This window comes from Curcuma longa, chromosome 2 (genome assembly GCF_044706935.1).
Source record: "Curcuma longa cultivar G26 ecotype Majalengka, Jawa Barat chromosome 2, ITB_CL_G26_1.1, whole genome shotgun sequence".
NCBI lineage: Eukaryota > Viridiplantae > Streptophyta > Magnoliopsida > Zingiberales > Zingiberaceae > Curcuma > Curcuma longa.
Window position 1 is genome coordinate 7,898,859 of NC_133862.1, and position 20,071 is coordinate 7,918,929.

Sequence of the window (20,071 nt, forward strand, 5' to 3'; positions counted from 1 at the left end):
CGGGATAGCAATTATCCCAGGGCAATATTGAATCCGTGGGTTCAATTGCGAACACCGGAAACAATCTTCTAAAACTTGTTAATTCGAAAGAATAACAAGAGATAAGAAAATAAACGGCATTGCCGAAACTTTTATTAAATCAAAACTTCTTCTCAAAACATCAACTCATAAGATGTTTATATAGACCCAAACTCTAAGAAAGATTCCTTATAAAAAAGGAAAATTTCTTAACAAACTCTAAAAGAAATATTCCTCATAAAAAAGGAAAATTTCTTAACAAACTCTAAAAAAAGATTCCTAATAAAAAAGAAAATTTCTTAACAGACTCAATCTTAAAAATCCTAAACGGATTTAAAAATAAAAAAATAGAACTTTTCAAAACTATTCTAAATACCAAAAACTTCAAAAATTAATAAAAATAAAAATTATCAAAATTAATAATAAAAATCTTCAAATCCTCCTGCATCAATTCTCAAGAAGAGAGGAGTTGTGATGGTCTTATGTGCCCAAGTGGCCTAGTATAGTTGGCCTCATAGTGAGATACAGATAGATAAATCATGATATGCAATGACCTCCTAGATGGAAGGACATACTCCAAGTAATGAAATCATCAGGAATTGACTCGTACACAATCCAATAAATCTATCACTTGAGTGCCAACTATCTTATGCCCGTGGGGATAATTAAATTCCAAACAATAGCTTATAATATTGTGTTTTTTTTTCTTATCTATGGCAAACACTATTCACTTCTAGAACTATGATTTGATTTGATTGCTTTTGCCTTGATGCATTCGCTATTTGATCACAAACTGAAATGTTCAGACACTATTCAGAATTCCTCTACAGATTAATGAGTGTTGTTTTTGGAGCTGAAAATTGCACACTGAAATAAGAAACCTGAAGAAAAAGGGAATGAAGATTAAAACCAAATCTTAACCTCAAAATATGGAAAATATGTGTGTGTGTTTTTGGTCTCTTTTGGGCTTCAGCAAACTTCTTGCTGAAAAAAAAAAATAGTCTTGTTTCAGTTAATGATTGCAATATATTACATTCCTGGTGAATTCTGAATTATTGGTGTGTTATTAATTTTCAAATAATATATTCTGATATATATGTAATTTAATTATAAAAAAAATATTACGCAATTGAATCTGAAATAGAAAATAAATCTATATGCAATGTATATAATATATAAGAGAAATAAATTTTTTTTAGGCTAGAGAAAAATTATAATAAAACCTAAAATAATTTAAAATTTAAGAAGAAGATTGAAAAGAAAAATTTTAATAATAATTTAATTGTTTCCTAAAATTTTACCATAATTGTAGGTAAATTGATCATCTCTTTTTAGTTAGCGTAGGAAAAAATATTTATTTATAATTTTTTAAAATATTTTTTATAAAAAACTTACGAAGTAAAATAGATGGTCTTTAAAATAATTTATAAGAAGAAGATCGAAAAGAAAACATTTTAATGATAAATTTATTTATTTTTCAAACTTTTAACATAATTGTAAGTAAATTGATAATATCTTTTTAGTTAGTTTACGAAAAAAAATATTTATTTATATTTTAACATATTTAAAAATATATATGTTAAGTTATAAGCGCCTTTGCCTTTGTCTCGTTCTAGGGTTTCCACGTCCGCAGATTTCATCCATTTGATTTTGCTTGTGATTCGTGAAGGTGGTGGGGATTTGTGCTCCGATTTCGTTCGTCCCTGGAGCAATCACAAGCGTTGGAAAATACTTGTACGTTCTCTTTCCAATTTGATCTTCATCAGACGCTTCTGTCGATTTGTTGCTGTTATCCTTGGTTTTGGTTCCTAGTTTTTCTGATTGATTTACAAAATTGGCAGAATTCGAGCGCGCGATCGGGATTTTGGCTTCCAACGATGAGCGGAAACAGTAACCCACTGGCTGGCGGTGGCGGGATACCGGCTAGCGTCGATAGCTGGCCGAGATACCATGTCCACCACATCGTGGCCCTTCCGCCCAATGTAGGTGATGCCCACGCAATTGGCGGCGGCAACGGAGAATTGATTGCCGCCGTAGATGCGCAGGCGTGGCAGCAGTACGAGGAAGCGGACTGCAGCAGCGGCAGTAACGGGATGGAAGAGGACGGCTTAGGAGTGCTGGTGAACGAGGATATGGAGGCAGAAGAACTTCCTGGTCCGAAACATCTGGGCGACACGTGGGCTGTGGTGCCAGCACAGGAAGGCAGGAATCGGCTTACGCTCTCGTTTCAGGACGCAGTCTACGTCTTTGATTCTGTTTCTGCCGACCAGGTTTTTTTTCTCTCTCTCTCTCTATCTTTTTGTTTCGCTTGCTGTAGTTCAAAAGGCCGTTTTTGAAGTTAAAAAATTCCTTCTTTTACACTTCTGCTTCAAATTGTAGGTGCAATCCATACTTTTGTTACTGGGAAGCCGTGAGATGCAATCTGGATCAAGTCCTTTTCCGTCATCTTCTACTCAAATTCAAGTACTGTCAAGCATTGCTCGATGTAGAATTGTATTAAATGCGTTTGTTAATTTAGCTGTTTTTGATATATGGCAGCCTGGAGATATTCCTCGTAGAATTGCATCCTTGATGAGGTTTAGAGAAAAGCGGAAAGATAGGAATTTTGAGAAGAAAATACGATATACTGTTCGCAAGGAAGTCGCATCAAGGTAGGAGGGCGCATCATCTAAAAGTCTTTCTTGTTTCTATGCTCGAATTGCTTCTTGTTTAAGTGCTTATGCCTTTATGATTATCATAGACAGCTACCTTAAAACTAGGTCTATGCTCATGGAATGATTTAATTTTATTGCTATTTCATAAGGTTCGGCGTACAGAAGTTAGATGAATTGTGGTTCCTCAAACTCTATAGGACCATATAATTTATATTAATTTCTAACTATTGAATTTTTTTTCTGGTGATGTGTCCTTATAATTTCTTGTACATATCCTTGTTCTCTTATTCTTTTAATATCTAACACTAGGCTCTTGCTATACTTAAGGCTCATTTGGTACTATCATGGGAGTGACAATAGGATTAATGTTATGGGCCATTTCACTTTTTTATGCTAATCAATCTTTTAGAACACATAACCATCATTGTTTCTAGCCAACCAATGAACAGTGCAAAAAAAAAAAAACTGTTATTGTTAGAGAACTAGACCGTGTGGGTTAGCAATGTAAAGATCATTATTCATTTTCAATGTTTTCTTTAGTTACAACTCAGATCATCCTCCTGCTTCTAGACACAACTTGCATCCTTGCAAGTCAATTTTGCATTTCAAATTTTAGGTAGAACCTCACAACCTAAGGCTGCCTGCACTTGACATGGGTACATTGCTAGCTGTATTTTTCATATGTATTAATGTCTTCATGGCCATCAGTTAAAGTCATTGCATTCTAAAAATAGAGGGAAAACTATCGATCTTAGTGCTTGATGACTATTCATGTGACTGCCTCACTATGGCCACAGCTTGTCTTCACTAATGCCTTATCAGATTTATTTATGTGCACTTGCATATGTCGTATTGGGATATATATGGTGTAGCAATAAATTACTGACCTATGTATATGGACAACACACTCCCATGCTACGAAAATGAAACACCACTAGCAAGAATTTCTTTTTGTATCATAAGAAAGAACATCTTTATCTTTCCAAATTCCTTAGCATATCTTTTTCCATTTTGGAATTTAGTTTCTGGTTGGACATGTTACAGGATGCCACGGAACAAGGGTCAATTTGCATCATCAAAATCACAGACTACTGGATCCACAAGTGATAGTACTGCTGCCAACCAAGATTATGGTTCATCGGGGAATAAGATTGTAGGGGCATCTGCGTAAGCTTTCAAAACAGTGTGTGCCTTTTGCTGTAGTTTTTGATTTTTGTAGAAGCAAAATTATAATCTGTTGCTTTTGGATTCATTATTAAAAAATATTAAAATAAAATTCAGAATAAGTAAATAAATAAAAGTTGACTATTTTAGGAATTTAGTTGTCTGAATGGAAGAATAATGGCCCATGTAGCTGATCCCAAATGAATGGGGGATCTATACGGGCTCAATAATGATGAAGATTTAGTTGTCTGGAGACTGCAGTAGTAGTAACATGGAAAGATTTTTGGGTTGCTAAGCAGGCAAAGGAATGAGATTGGATAATCTTTGTTGGAAAAGGAATTCCTAGTGTGAATATGTTCTTTGTTTACCTAAAATATTAAAAATAGAAAATATAAATACCTAAATTAAAATCTTTGGAATGAGGAACATAGGAATAAAATTATAAAATTTCTTATACTTGTCAAGTGGTTCATTGTTCCTATAAGTAGCTACCTTTTGTTTGATTTAGGTGGTTGGCTATCTTATTCTATATTTCAATTTCTCACTTGATTGATTCAATAGTTGAAGGAGAGCTTTGGTGCAATAGTAAAGTTGCTGCCATATGACTTGGACGTCACGGGTTCGAGTCATGGAAACAACCTCTTGCCATGCAGGGTAAAACTGCATACAATATATCCTTCCCCGGAATCTTGCATTGGCAGGAGATTCGTGCAACGGTCTGCTCTTCCGGTCTGCTCTTTTATTGATTCAATAGTTAACAAGTTGAATCAATTAGAGTGACTGCATAGAGGTTGATGGAAACTAAAAAAATTAATTAATACAAAGCAAAGTGGTTTAAGATATTTGAATATTAGAAGTCGCAGCTTTGCATAGGGTTCAAAGGATAAAATCCATGTACCAACCTCAAATAGTTGAGACAAACATAACTTGACGATAATGATTGTATCTCATATTGAAATTATTCTAGATACCATCAATGCTGACTATTATTGCTTGGTGGTCCTATATGTATACTATATTGATTAATTATTTTGAATTTTAAAATCTAACATATAGCTATGGATTTGCACAGATGTCATAATTGTGGCACTACCCCAACGTCTACACCGATGATGCGCCGTGGGCCTGATGGACAAAGGACCTTGTGCAATCCATGTGGAATTTTTTGGGGAAAGACGGTAGAGACTGGAATTGTTGTTTCTCCTGAACTCGAGCCATATTTCCTTCTGCTTGATGAATCACCTTTAACATTTACAGCTTCTGTCATATTTTTTATTGTTAGATGATTGCTTTCGAATGATCTATGTTGGTGAAGAATCTCTATCTGATTTTGATGAAATCAAACATTTCCCTTCATCCTTAACTAGCTGCCTATACAGATTCAACTACTTGATCTGTTTTAAGTTTTTAATTAATGAGGAAAGATTGGAAGAGTTTCCAATCTTTTCTTCCTTCTTATTCTACTGCCAGTTAAAGCATTGAAAAACTTGAGAAAAAAAAAGATATTGAGAAATTAGCATTCATACTCTGCAGCAAAAGGTGGAATTTGCCACTCCAACGGCCCCACACTGTCGGCCCACGACCATATATGAGGAGGTAAATCGAGAAGCTGCAGTTGGCCACGACGGGGGAGGGCATTGCCTCGGCTTCACTGAAATTTGACCCTTGTCCACTTCAGCAAATCTGTTCCGTCGTAACCAACTCAACTATGTCCCGGGGTTGTCACTCATACTCAATTAAATGTACCTTGAATCTCAATTAGTTTTTGTTACTGTTTATTAGTTTGTTTATTGAAACTTAAGGTCTCAACATCCGCTGCACAAGATGGGTATTATCAGTAATATGTGATACTTATACAGAAGAATATATTGAGAGATTTTGCTTCCACTAAATAAAACAATAGACTATATTTATAGATGAAACAATCATGGTTTACAGTTTGATTAATGCTAAATCATGTTATGTGTCTTCAGGGCAAAATGAGGGATCTCTCAAAAATCAGGGCTAAATCAACCAGGGAGCCTATGCTTTGCCAGAACCAAAAGAAGGAGCAATAACTTACAATATCACTGGCTGCATTGCAACCATTTACATTGGCATCCCTTTTTGACATTGCATTCAATCTGCAGAATCAACTATTACCTGAATCAGCCAATTCGATTTTTTCCTTTGTCTCTGGAACTGCATTCTGCAATCATATTCACTGATCAAGAACTTGTGATACATTGGTGCCAACAATTATACTTATGGAGATAAAGCATAGCGTGAGCAGATGAGAGATTTAGCACTAAAAGGGGCAATGTTATTCACACATGTATCTTCTACTTTTAGTCAAATGTGATTATTTTCTATCTTCCTGTTTTGATTTGTTGCAACCTCATTTTTTGTAAATATTTCTTCCCAAGGATATTCGCCTAAATTCAATTCTTGTTCATCTGTAGATACTGATTATGGTATCAGATGCTATGACTTTCTTCTATGATTGTAAATTATGATATCAGTGATCAATTGGCATTTGAGTCAATTAAGGTGTGTATGTTTTGAAGGTGAAAAAACAGGGAGTTGGAAGAAGTGAAAGAAAATATGATCAAGAGCCTCCATCTAAATCATAGTCTCTCACTTAAATATTCTGATCTAGATCTTCATCAGATCATATTAAGATGCTTACATTGATTTATTGTATTATTTTATTTGTAATCTTCTCATATGATCCACAATTCAGCATTCATTATTTTATTTTATTTTTTACTCTATCCATTTACAGGTTGAGCATGTACTATTGTTCTGATGCATGTGAAAATTATATGAAGCTTTGGAAGTGGTCTTTCATTTAATTTGTTTATGCATCACTTCCTAATAATTTAACATTTTAAGAAAGTTACTCAATGATTTTCTTTTTTAATATGCTAAAATTATTATTTGTAATAATCAAATTTATAAATGCTTATTCTTCTTATTATTTTTTCATTAGCAGCTGTAATCATATTAATTATAATTAAATCTGTTCACCTATAAATTAAGAACAAATCAATTGATTAGAATCTTGACAAGCAATTAGCCTAAATCCAAAGATAAGTATTCCTAAACTTAATTTAATTTTGTTTAGTAATTAAAAAAATGAAAATATTAATTTGAGGAACTAAAAGAAGTGGAGATTAATTTTTTTTAAAAGAAAATCACATCAAATAAAGGAAGTTTTTGTTTTGTTGTAGGAGAGAAAGACAAGTGAGTTGATGGTACTTCTAGGATCACTCAAAAATTTCATGCTCAATCAAGCAACACATTTTTTTAATTAAAAAGTCAACAATGATGATTATAAAGAAGGTGAATGCTTGAAGAACAAGTTGTCTTGAGTTCAAATAAATTTAAAATTCAATATATTTATGGAGCAAAATGTATTTTAATTTTATCGGATTATTATATATAAAATATTATTATATTAACATATTTTTTTCAAATTAATTAAAATTATTTTAACTAGATAAAATCACTTTAATATAATTATAGCACCATAGTTATCATCTATGACAATCAACTTTAGTCTTTGGGGCACAGTGCAATGATAAACAATAATGCGGATAATTCATACAGCGAGGATTTAATTCACTAAACGTTTACCGTGCTCAAACTATTAGTGATGTTGGGTTGTCAGCCGTCTGTATTTCTTGGATTTACCTTGATAGTCGGTGAAAAATTTTTATGGAGTCAAATCAAATTATTCAAATTGTAAGAGTTAGATATCTCAATTAAAAAATAATAAACTTTAATTAATTGTTCTATATTTTAGCACCTTTAATGACTACTTTATACCAAATTAACATTATCTTGCATCATCTCTCTCATATTTTATTTAACCATCCTTAGTTTGCACCTTCCTTCAAAATCTCCTCTTCTTTCTCCTATCACCACCACCACCACCACCTTCTCCTTGTCCTACAAAGTTCACTCTATGCCATGGGCTTGAAGTTCGCCGCCGGGGAACAATTGTGGCTTCTCCCGGCGAAGGAGACCACTGAGGAAGCAGGGGACTGCCCTGCCACGCCCAAGCCTGCGCAAAGCTCGCCGGAATTGTTGCCGTGCCCCCCGCCACCGAGGAAGCCGCGTCCGTCGAAGAGGAAGCCCGACGGCAACGGAGGCTCCCGGTGCTTCTTCACCGTCCCCGGAGACCTCGCCGCCGTCTTCCTCCCGGCGGTGTCGCCGTCCCATGCTTCAGCCGCCAAGAAAATTAAAACAGAGTAGGAATGTGATTTATTTCCTCACTTATTCCCAAGATTTTTGTTTTAAAAGAATAATAATAATAATAATTTCTTTTCTCATTTTTCTTTTTTTGAGAAAAATGGATGGTTGATTGTGGTGTGATTTTGTCGAGCAGATTAATGCAATTATTTTTGTTCATTCATGAATTTTTTCCCCATTTTTTAATTTAAAATCAAGAACAAAAATTGAATAGAATACATTTATTTATTATAATTTTTTACCTCACTAACAAATATTTACAAATGGTTATCACATAAAAAAAAAAATTATTTTGTAATATTTTTCATTTGATTCACTGTATATCAATATTTCCCATGGCAATACAAACTTATAGAATAAAGTTTGATGACGTCATAATTTGAAAGAGCATTATGAAAAATAAAAATATATGAGATTGAACTAAACTAATATTTTTTTCTTTACTTTACTTATTTAATCGAGTTTTTAAATAAATTGCTGGATAAATTATTATCTAATAATTTACAATCTATTGATTAGATTTTAAAAAAATAAATACTATAATACAAAGAACTAGCGGTGAACAATCGATTCAAAATTTATTAAATTAATTTTTTAAATAAATCAAACTATGGAATTAATTAATCAGTCGATTGATAATTTAATTTAATCGATTTAATCCATCTGTGGATTTTAAAATCGAACCAAATAAATTAGAAAAATATTATTTTAGTAAAAAAATTGAATTGCAACATTAATCGATCTTTAAAGTACCCAATCGCACCCTTCTAGGAAAACTAGTGGGTGACTTATAGCGTATGTGCTTCTCGATTTATTAATTATTTTGATGGTTGGTGGGAAACTTCCGTGAGACCGGGTCAGCCACCCCCAGGGATTGAGTCCATGAGACTGACTGAGATTTATTATTTTTTTTAATGGGGACTTATAGTCCCCAGAGTAATGGTGTCGCGGTAGGACATTCAGGTTGTCACCCAAGTACTTGCGTTTCGATCTCCAACTACGACGTATTTGTAGGAATTGAAAGAGGAATTTAGGTTCTATTTTCTAGTTTGATGACCTAAAATTGGATCAGATTCATAGGATCATATTCAGCAGAAAGGAAAATACAACAACAAGCTTTTAACTCTTCCTAGAGTGAGTTTACAAATGCTATTGAAAAAATTGGAGGTGGTGGTATTATATATAGTGAGTTCAATCTGGAAATATTTCATATATATGCTATTGAATTTTCAAGTTCAGCTTGTTGTTCTTGTGAAATGACCTTTTCAGCATAAAAAACAGAGGGCCAATCTACATGTTAGGAAGTGATGGACAAACACAAACACCTGAGTATTCTTGTAAAGCAACATATATAGAGACCAGACCCACTTTCTTTAAGTTCATGCTGAGAAAAGTCCCTTCCCTCTTGTAAATAATTGAATATGCCAAGATTGAGGATATATTATGTGGTTAGTGGAACATATTAGTGACTTTCATGTATTCATTTCTGCATTGCAGGTAGGTTTCAATGAGCTAGCTAGGAGGCACTGATCATAGGCTAATAGTTTCAGTACCAAGGAGTTGAAGACACAAGTATTTTCTTCTTATAGTGATCAGTATTCACGCACAGCATATTTAGTTTTTGAACTACGTGTGCTCTACTTCTGTAAAAAGGTGGAATCAACAGCCTTATACGGTCGGTTTCACGATCATCTGTGAGAAGGTAAATTGAAAAGCTTTAGTTGACCACGACGGAAAAGGGCATTATCTAACTACGTGTGCTCTAATTCCTATTGATATTGGTTCATAATTGAAGATGCATGCCATCTCTTATATTTGTCAAGTGCACGTGGTTTATGATCTTCCCAGAATGCACTAATTCTCTCTGCTCTTTTTTTCTCACAAATAACTTCAGTGGAAATTAAATAAGCCTTAATTAGTATTCAATTCTTCTTTTTACAGGAGTCCAGCAAAGTCGACCTGGAAGAATCAAATCATGAACCACGCTTGCTTTCAGGTAAGCTTCAATTCCACCTGCGAACATATCAAATTCAGACCATTTCTCACCTCAGAAAGTTCCTATTCTACAACTTTCTCTTCTTGACCTATCAGATCAGATCCTGAGAGTAATGACAAGTCTGTCTAGCCATTATCACTCATTGATGAGGGTGGCAAGCCCTTTGTCCATGGATATGATGAGGTACACACAACACACCCATCCATCATTTTCCTTTTGCTTCAATATGTCTCTTTGTTCTCATGCAGTAGTCACCTCTGCAACCGTGGTCCACTGCTTCACATGGACTGCCTTAATTTGCCTCAACGCAAATCTCTCGACGACAATTAGGTAAGGCAAAAAGGCAATGAATGGAAGCACAAGCCGACTAGCTCCTTAGTCCTCATTCAAAGTTAGTTGTATCTATCTATCTTTCTGTGAGGCGTAAATGACTTGTCTTGCTCCAAAAACAGGTTGCACCCTTTTTCTTCTGCAAAAAGGTGGATCCGTCACCTTAGCGGCGGTCGGCCTCACGACCATCTGTGAGGAGGTAAATCGAGAAAGTCAAACTGTAAATCTGTTGGTTACGAGGGCAAAGCGCAATAAATAAGAGGTTGCACCCTTTCTACACTTGTTGGTGGTATTGGTATTAATGAGTGGAAGAGTCGTGAGGGAATCGTCCTCCTTCACTGGACCATTTCTTCCTACTTGTCCATGCACATACATGACATTCATTAATTGGGTTGGCACTTAGCCACAGGCCACAATTAAAAGTCTCTATTTTAGTTTCCTCTCATAATTCAGATGTTCAATTTGATCTTTTTCAATTCATCGACTAAATTAAAAATTTATTTTTTTAAATCTCAAATGTAGTAGAATAGAATTTGCCTTTGTGGTGATTGTGGTAGGGTAGCAATTAAATGAGCTAATTAATTAGAGTTTGTCTCCTTGTTATTTTTTATTTTATAGTGTTTAAATTTATTTGATAAGATAATTAAATTAAAGAATTAAGGGAGTGATTTTGCACATGATTAATAAGGATTTTGATCCATTTCTATTTTTAGAAATTTAAATTAATCTTTCTTTATTTGACCAAGTCAAAAATAGAAAGGATTAGGTACCAATGTTGGCTAACATGATACAATTATCTATATTATTAAAAGAATATTTATTTTTTTAGGAAAAATTGTTAAAATATTATTTTATTATAATTTAATATCTGAAATATTCTTTTATGCTTCATCTTAAATCAAAATTATTTTAAAAATATACTATTGCTTAAGAATTTTGATTAATATTGTATCCATTTGAAATAGTGTTGATAAAATCTCCTTCTTTTAGAGGATTTTGACTAAAATTATTCTTAAAAGGTATAATTATTTTACTTAATAAGAAAAATTATAAATTAAAATATAAGATGAGATGATGTTTTGATAATTTTTTTATTTTAAAAATACTCTTTTAACAATCAGAATAAAAAGAACATTAATTGGAGACTAACAATCAGCCTTTTCTTGATATATTTTACTAAAAAAACTATATAATACAAAGTTAATTGAATTTGTATAGTTAATATCTGTCATTAACGCCTACTTAACGAAATGAACAGGAAGACTACTATAATGTTTACGTGTACAAAACTACAAATCCACCCTCAAATATTCCATAATTTTTATCTCTACGCCCCTTCTACCGCAACCCTCACCGCCGGCGTCCAGTCCCGTTCGCTGCGGTTGCTGTTCGCCTTCGCCCCGCTGCGTTCCACTATCGATAGCCGGACGACCACCTCTCCCTCAGCCGTCTTCAATCTTCCCTTTAATTCCTTAAAGCGAGGAGTTAGTACTCTCTCAGACCATTCGTCGAGCTTCTCGCCGGCGATCCAGGCGCAGCCCACGATCCGGTCGGTGGCCTCCTCGTCGACCCTCATCGACCACTTCTCCCCCATCACGGCCGCAAAGATGCCAGATATCCCCTCCGCCGCTCGCTGCCGCATCGGCGAGAAGTCCACCGGCTCGAACACCACCGCGCCGTCCGCCAGCTCGGCCATCTCCGCCGCCACGGACGAGGTCGATCGCTTGACGTCGAGCCGCTCCTTGCTGACGTCACGCTCCACCGTCACGTCGCTCGACCCCTCGCCGGGATCGTCGTCCTCCGCCGTCCCCATGGCTAGATTCAAGTCCAGCGAAAGCGGCCGTCGGAGCTTCGTCGGCGGGGCGCCGTGTCGGAGCCAATCGACACATCGTTTCGAAGTGTTTTTCTCCGCCGAGAGCTCGAGCCCCTGCCCCCGCGCTGCCGCCCTGAGAACCTTCTCCTCGTATTTGATCAGCGACTCGTGAGATCTCTGGAGCTCTTCCGGAAGCCAGCTCGACGTCATGATGAAGATCGCGCTTCCCAAGCTGACCTCTCGTCCATGCGAGTCCACCATCCTTCCCTGTTCCATCGCCCTCTTTATGCTTCCCCTCACCAGAACATCATCTGTTCGGTCAAATTCCTCAATGAGAACCACCGCGAACGGGTTCCTCCGGATCGCCTCCACGACTCGATCCATCGACGTCCGACCACGGAAGGAGCTCACGGTGCACTCTCCTTCCTCTTCATCATCGCCGCCGAGCTTGACGACGACAGGAGGAGTCCCGAATACAAGCTCCGATAGCGCGGTGGCCATCTTCCGCTTGCCGATCTTGTCGGGCCCCAGATAGAGAAGCCAGGAATGGCCTCTCCTCCTGCTTTCGGACTTGAGTCTTAGCACGGTGGCGGCCATGGCGGAGGCCACTTCCGGCTGCCAGCTGACCTTGTCCAGGAGCCCCTTGTACAACCTCTTGAAGGTGTCGATATCAGAAACGCCGGCGAAATTAGTCTTCTTCTGGTTCAAGAACTCAACTTTCTTGGGCTCGTTCGGATTGCAGATTGCAGAATTGCCAAGGACAAGATCAGTCTTCACTGATATCTCAGGAAGGGATATAGCTGGTGAGTTTCCTGAACAGAGAAGCAACGGTGAAGGAGGAGAGGCTTTGGAGTGAAGCCGAGAGCATATGTGTTGCCATTTCTTCAGCAGCGTTTCCTTGTGCTGATGATCAGTTGTGCAGGATTCACTGCGGAGCTTGGCCAGCTGCAGCCATGGCGGCAATGCTTTGTTCTCGTCTACCTTTGGAGGAGGTTGATGGCTTCCCTTGGTCATGTCGTGCCTGTAGCCCTCGGTGCAAAGTGCGCACATCCCTGTGTTCGTTGCAGAGTTTATTGTCCCTGGAAATTGCTGACTAGTCCTGCAGATTTTGAATCGGGGAGAAGAAAACAATTGCTTTTTTGTTATGATTCTTGGATGAGATCGAAGAGGAAAACCTTATAAATCGAATAAAAATCTCACCTTGGAAAATTTTGGGACCTTGGAGCAATTTGCACCGCCTGCAGATCCCAGTCGTCCTCCATCGTCGGGTGGTAGACTTGGCACCGGAGGTACGTCGTCCACGTCGCCGTGCCCAGTAGCCAAACCTGGCGGCCGCCGTCGCGGAACGATTTGAGAAGTGTCGCCATCTCCGCCACTGCGGTGCGGGCGGTTTCGGAGACGGTCTGCTGCGCGTTGATCTTCGGTGAAGTGATAGTCGGGGGCCGGGCGGAGCTCTCCACCAGCCACTTGAGGTCTCCGATATCGACCACCACGCCGTGGTCGCCACCGATGAGTTGAGACTCGACGACGCTGCCTAACTCTCGTATCTTTGCGGCGATCCAGGATTTGTCGCCGGATGCCGTGGCAGCGGGCAAATCTTTGGCAAAAGAGACAACTTTTGCGGTGTGGAGCGGCGGCGGGGCGGCGCCGGACTCGATCTTCTGGATCACCTCCTGGATAACGGCCTCCGGATCGATATCGCTGACGAGAACTGGATTTCGTTTCTTGGATCGTGATAGTGTGCTCATGACCCTTTTGACCTCCTCCGTTCGCGGTTGCTCGCCGCTGGCTGTGGCAGCTGCGCCGCTTCCATTGTGGAGGCGGGGGTTCACATAGAGGTGGGCAGGGGAGGGCGGAACAGATGAAACAGGGGAAGTGGTGGTGGAAAGCACTGCGGCGGTGATAGTAGATGAGGTGGAGGAGTTGGAGGAAGAAGAGGAGAGTGATTGCTCGACGACGCCCTTGACGACGGTGGAGGAGAAGCCGGCCTCCCGCATGACGCGGCTGACCTGAGGGTCATCGAGGATGGAGACGACGAGCTGCTCGAGCTCGACCTTGACAGCCAGCAGCGGCGCGGCCGGTTGTTGCGGCTGCTCGGGGCACCCGCGACGCTGGTTGGCCTGCGCGCGCTTGAGCGCCGCCTTCAGCGCGTTCGACATCGGCGGCTGGGCGGCGTCCCGACCGCCGTCAGACGGCAGGCGATCGAGCGCGACGGAGAAGCAGAGCTCCAGAGCGCGGCAACGGAGCGGGTGGGCGGCGGAGTCCGGGTGAGAGCTCAAGCAGGACCTCCTGAGGATGCCTGAGGGCGCAGCCAGAAGAACGGCAGCGACGTGGAGGGGCGTGATCCGCGCGTGCTTCCTCTGCACCGCCTCCACGATGGAGCGAGCCAGCACGCTGGCCGCCTCCGGCGTTAGCATCTGCTGGATTGTGCTCAGCTCCGCCCTCATCCTCTCTTCCCACCGCTAAAAATCTCACCTTTAACTTCTAAATCCTCCGGCGATCTCCTCAAATCGAGTAAAAATCTCTCCTTTACTAAATTAGCGAAACCAAAACCAAGACAATCGATCAAATTCCCACAACAAAAACAGGAAGATCGTGAAGAAGAAGAAGAAGGGGAAGAAAAAGATGGCAACTTTTTTGGTTCCCTGTGTCTTTCTTTCTGGAGTAGGAGTACGGAGGCAGAAAGAATTCAAGGAAGAGAGAAAGTTGAGACCAAATGAACAGAATCTTCTTCTTCCTCCTCCTTCTCTAATAATAATCACTGCCTTATTTTTTATTTATTAAATTTCATCAAAAAAAAACCTATAAGAAGAGATTTTTCAAAAATATTATATTTGGATTTTATTTTATTTTATTGAGAGGAAGACGAGGTCTATCATCATCAAGCATCACAACTTTTTGGACTTTGATTATTGTAAACATTTAATTTGTCTTCTTGTGGCGGTATCGCAGCAATTGGGTTATCAGAATCCATGAAATCTTTTAATCATAATAAATTTTAATATTTTTTTATTTGTTTGTTTTTATGTTGCCGCTTTTCTTTTGGCACAACGCGGTAACCGTTATTAAGTTATTATTATATCGTTATAGTAATTAGTTAATAGCTATTACAATAGTGTCATACCTACTTAAATAACTATTATAATTATAATTATTACAATATTATAACATAATATTATAATTATTTAAGTAGTTGTTATAATTATTTTAAAATTTTTAATAATTTTAATTAAGTTGATTCGGTGATAACAATTATCACTCAAATAAAAAATATTTTTAAAGTAAAACATATAATGAAGCATCCTTTTAATTATTTTTTTAAAAATAATATGCTTTCGATGATTTATCTAATTAGGATGTTTTTTAATTTTTTGCCCATCTTATTTTAATATTGAGATGGAAAAGTTTTTTATTTTTATTATTTTTATTTTGGTTATTGTGTTCTGTTTCTTTCGTTTCTTCCAAACACAAACTTTTCGTGCCATTTTTTTATTTTTAAATTTGACGAATTTCGCTCTGCCGTTTAAGCGAAGGAAAGAAAAAGAATAAATAAAATTTTCACAAACTCCGAGAGGTAAAGTGCAAAGTTGAAAATTGTAAGAGGCAAAATAAAATTTTCCAAGGGCATTACAAATGTATATATTATTATTATTAAATTTTCCCTGTGTAGTACTTTGGATGCTTAATTAGTATTTAAGGAGATAATTGAGTTGGTACTTAAATAGTACATTATCACATTGAGAATAAAGATTAAATCTTTGAGGAAATAATTTTTTGAAGAAATAAAATCATTATGGAATCGAGTAAACGTCTTTCCTGCACAAAAGGTATAATATATCATTCCAGCAGACTCATACGATTGATCTCACAATCATCTATAAGAAGATAAATCGAAAAATTATAATTAACCCATACGTGAAAAAGATTCTGACATTATCTATTACAATAAATTACTCCGCATGTCACATTGGAGGTTTAATTAGAGCCGAGAACAAAAATATTTCCATCGAATAAAATAGGAAAATTAATAAATTAATAATTTTTGATCAAATAAAATAGTGAATTTATGTCCTCCACTCCCTCTTATTATCTCCCATTTCTTTTGCCTAATCAAATGTAAACGCTTAGTTCCAAAAGTCTCACCATAAACAATTAACACGTGTAAATGAAATTATTATGGTCAACAATAATTTAAAGATAAAAGAGGAACATTACTTTGAAAAAATCTTCAATTTTCAATATTTTTCAATATTGAATTTAATTTAATAATCTTGATATATATATATATATATATATATATATATATATAATCTTGAATTTTCAATATTTTTTTAAAAAAATGGGATATATTAATGTAAAGTCTTGGTCAAAGTTATGGTTTTCTTTTGTATCTTTTAATTATACATCGATTATACATCTACAATGTTAACCATTGTCTTTTGTTAAATTCGAACATAGAAAATCAAGATTATAGAAATGAATTAAAATTTATATGAGAGTTGTAATTTTATACCGTTGACTTTGAATTGACCATCCCTAACAAGATTAATCTTCATAATAAAAAAGGGAGGATGATAATCTAAAATTGGAAAGTCATTGATTGGAAACTCATTGATTGTGGGGGAAGATTCATTTCTTAGGCGTTGACTTTATCTTTCATTTGTGGACAAATTTGACTTGAAGACATGGCAAAATTAAGAAAAAACAAAACGCGTTTGCATACGTGCTTTATTTTGGTCAACACGTATGAAAAATATGCAATACACATGTATTTATATTTTCAACTATTACCACCGTACCCCACAACGCCTAATCTCGTTATATAAAACATCTTAATTTTAAAAATAAAATTTAAATTAATTAATTTATCCTAAATATTAAATTTAAATTCAATTTAAATCCGATTTAAATTTAATCCAATTTAAATCCTCAATTCTAATATAATTTTTTCAGATTGGATCGGATCAATTTTTGACATCCGAACCAATTCGACTTGTCTATAACCGATTCGGCTGAGTCAAGTCCGAGTCCGACTCAGTTCTCCCGATCCGAGTCGCCGTCTTTTTTCCTCCGCCCTCTGCAGGATTCCATCTCCCCGGATCGCATCCCGCCTTCCTCTTCCTAATGCTCTTTCTCTCCCTCGCCCCATTTCGACGTAGGCGGATCTCGAGGTTGAGAACGATTCTCCGGCGAAGTCGTCCCGCACTGAGTTCCAAGGACAATCCTGGTTCCGTGCCCTACCGGCACTCTCTCCTCGCTGTTTCCGATCTCGTCGTGCTTGAACCTGCACGGGAGGCCGTCGTTTGCTTTCCATGGTCGATCTAGCTTCCGTCTCCAGGTTAGAGTCAGTACTTTTAGGGATTACAACCGGTTGAACATTCTAGTCTCAGTGCTTTTAGTTGGTTCGATCCATTACTTTTACTGAATCAAACATGATCGAGCTGTTCATTCACTATTCTTTATCCCAAACGCATCTGATTTTCAAGTTTAGTGCTTGAATTAGTTGTTTACAACTTCTTTTCCTTCCAACATGATCTTGTTCATGCACTCATTCTTGATTTGATGAGGGATCTCGTTATGGCACATCTTATTTTGAATAGTGTTCATTCAAACATAACTTATTGAGCTGATCATTCATTCATTTTGAAATCTAGTTATACTACATCGAATGCACAGCTTTTACTGCTCCTATGCTTTGTTGTTCTAACTATTCTTATAACCATGTAAGAAATTTTTGCTGAAAATAACGCATTGATGGTGAACAGTTGTTGGATTTGATTTTTTAAAAGTGAACTTAATTGTAATTTGTATATGCAGATACGAACCAAACCCATTTAACTTCGTCGAAAAAGCTTCAAAAGAATCACTGTTCTTTCAATTGGAAAGTCACACATTGGAAATATATGGATCTAACATTGATATAAGAGCTCCTAATAAAGGGTTCGTTGGGACCGTTAAGGGGACGGATCCATTGGGATTCGTACCAATAAAAGATCTGTTGGGACCATTAAGGGGGAGGCTCAGATATCACATTGTATGAGACCTTTTGAGCAAAGTCCAAAAATAAAACTATGAGGGCGTGGACCCAAAGTGGACAATAGCGTATCGTTGTAGAGATATATATGAATTTCATCGGATCTAACAGTAGTATCAGAGCGGGTCTATGTGGTGGGAGCCTCATTAAGGGGTCCGTTGGAACCGTTAAGGGGTTAGATCCGTTGGGACCCATACGAATAAGGGATCCATGTGGCGGGAGTCCCATTAAGAGGTCTGTCGGGACCATTAAGGGGATGGGTCCGTTGGGACCCGACTCCCATTAAGGGGTCCGTTGGGACCATTAAGGGGGGGGGGCTTCCAGTGGTCTTTTGTTTGAAGGATAGATTGTTGGAATACAATCAAAGTCTGACATTAAAAATACATGAAAAAAATCTTGGGGTTATAAGATGAAAAAATATTTCATCGGTACGAGACTTTTTGAGATAAAATTCAAAAACAAAATCATGACGGCGTGGATCCAAAGTAGACAATATCGAGTTCACATAATCTACATTTCTACCTTTTTTTCTTTCACACTTTTTGCCATTTTTTTGCATTTCATCTTCAGCTCAATGTGTAGACTCTTCATTTCAGAATTGCTTACCTGTCTATTCTTCCCAATATGAGCACTCATGATTTTCCAGAAATAAAGGATATTACAGTACAAAAAACATTTTGTTACATCTGCAATACCTATACACACGTTTGAATGGAAGGATCCCTCTTGCTTAAGGGCTAGTGAGAAGATAAACATCTACAATGTACTCTTCAATCTCTCGGAAACTCTCATCCCTTTCACTCTTCTTGCACTCGTAGTATAGCGCTGTTGTTGTAGCCAAGATGAGGAAGTTTAGCACCACATCCATGCCAATACGAACTAGTTCAATCCGCCATTGGTTTTCCTCAGAATCTGAGGATGAAGGGGAGAAAACCATGAATGCTAAAGTGGCAACACTGCTAAGAACCACCACTAGAACATTGATTATAATTCCCTGCTTCCTTCTCCTGCCGATGAGCTCCAGTGCCCTGCCAAATGCTTCCATGCCGTAACACTCTTCCTCCACCGCAGATACCACTAAACACAGAAGCGAAACTATTGCTACGTAGAAGTAATACACCGCCGACAAAACAGCTACAAGGATGAGCATCACGACTAAAAGCTTCGAGTCGTGCGACATTACGGTGGATCCAAGAAGAATTGGATCCATCGAGAGGACGAAGCAGGTGTGAAGGATTGTGACACAGCTTTGGCTCATAAAGGAGGATTTCCACGCACGTTTGGTCTTCACGACGATGTCGGTATAAGGGTTCTTCGGAGCGCATGCCATTCCCTTGGAGCAAGCATGGATAGTTGCAGGCGTTAGGAAGGAGGCAATGACGAAGGAAGTTAGCAGCAGGGCTGAGTCTTTGATGCTGGTCTTTCCGATCGAGGCAGAGAGGGTCGTGATGTCGGTTACTCTGCTGCAGATTGGTCTCGTGAGAGATGAGTAGAGGGAGTTGTGGCTGCTCGAGAAGAAGAGGGAGGAGGAAGCAGAGACGGCGGAGAGGAGGATGATGGACGCAAAAAGAGTTGAGGATTTGAAGGATTCAAGGAGCTTGTCTGGGATGGCCATGGCCATGGAGAAGCTTATGAGATGTTGAAGACAGATAGGATTTCAGAGGAAGCAGGTATTTAATTGAAGGATTTGTGGTTTGGTTAGGATTTGGTCAGAAACTTGAGGGTGTTTGTTGTGTGACTTGTTCAACAGCTTCCATAGTTTGAATTCTTTTTTTCTTCTCTGTGGTTGCTTGAGGAAGTTTGGAGTAGGTCTTTGGCACCCCTTA

The 20,071-nt window shown here is 37.9% G+C and overlaps 3 protein-coding genes across 4 annotated transcripts; 1 reads left to right on the forward strand and 2 right to left on the reverse strand.

The window, feature by feature from the left end:
• Nucleotides 1-1,687: 1,687 nt before the first annotated feature.
• Nucleotides 1,688-6,130, forward strand: LOC141822402 (GATA transcription factor 17-like). Of its 2 annotated transcripts, XM_074709848.1 has the most exons (7): nt 1,688-1,752; nt 1,860-2,288; nt 2,398-2,481; nt 2,557-2,669; nt 3,717-3,839; nt 4,909-5,014; nt 5,810-6,130. In XM_074709848.1, exons 2-7 carry the CDS (start codon nt 1,896-1,898, stop codon nt 5,891-5,893), a joined length of 903 nt encoding a protein of 300 aa, XP_074565949.1. In that variant the 5' UTR covers nt 1,688-1,752; nt 1,860-1,895; the 3' UTR covers nt 5,894-6,130. The 2 variants fall into 2 exon arrangements, with proteins under 2 accessions (XP_074565949.1, XP_074565948.1); XM_074709847.1 differs by having other exon boundaries at nt 2,398-2,669.
• Nucleotides 6,131-11,557: 5,427 nt separating this feature from the next.
• On the reverse strand, nt 11,558-14,916 carry LOC141822285 (protein SMAX1-like). The gene is made up of 2 exons (XM_074709725.1): nt 13,412-14,916; nt 11,558-13,310 (listed from the first exon to the last, which is right to left on the reverse strand). The coding sequence occupies exons 1-2, from the start codon at nt 14,656-14,658 to the stop codon at nt 11,726-11,728; spliced, it is 2,832 nt and encodes a 943-aa protein (XP_074565826.1). The 5' UTR covers nt 14,659-14,916; the 3' UTR covers nt 11,558-11,725.
• Nucleotides 14,917-18,825: 3,909 nt separating this feature from the next.
• LOC141821521 (uncharacterized) lies at nt 18,826-19,860 on the reverse strand. Its single transcript, XM_074708923.1, has one exon. It carries the CDS (start codon nt 19,858-19,860, stop codon nt 18,976-18,978), a length of 885 nt encoding a protein of 294 aa, XP_074565024.1. The 3' UTR covers nt 18,826-18,975.
• Between the last annotated feature and the right edge of the window lie 211 nt (nt 19,861-20,071).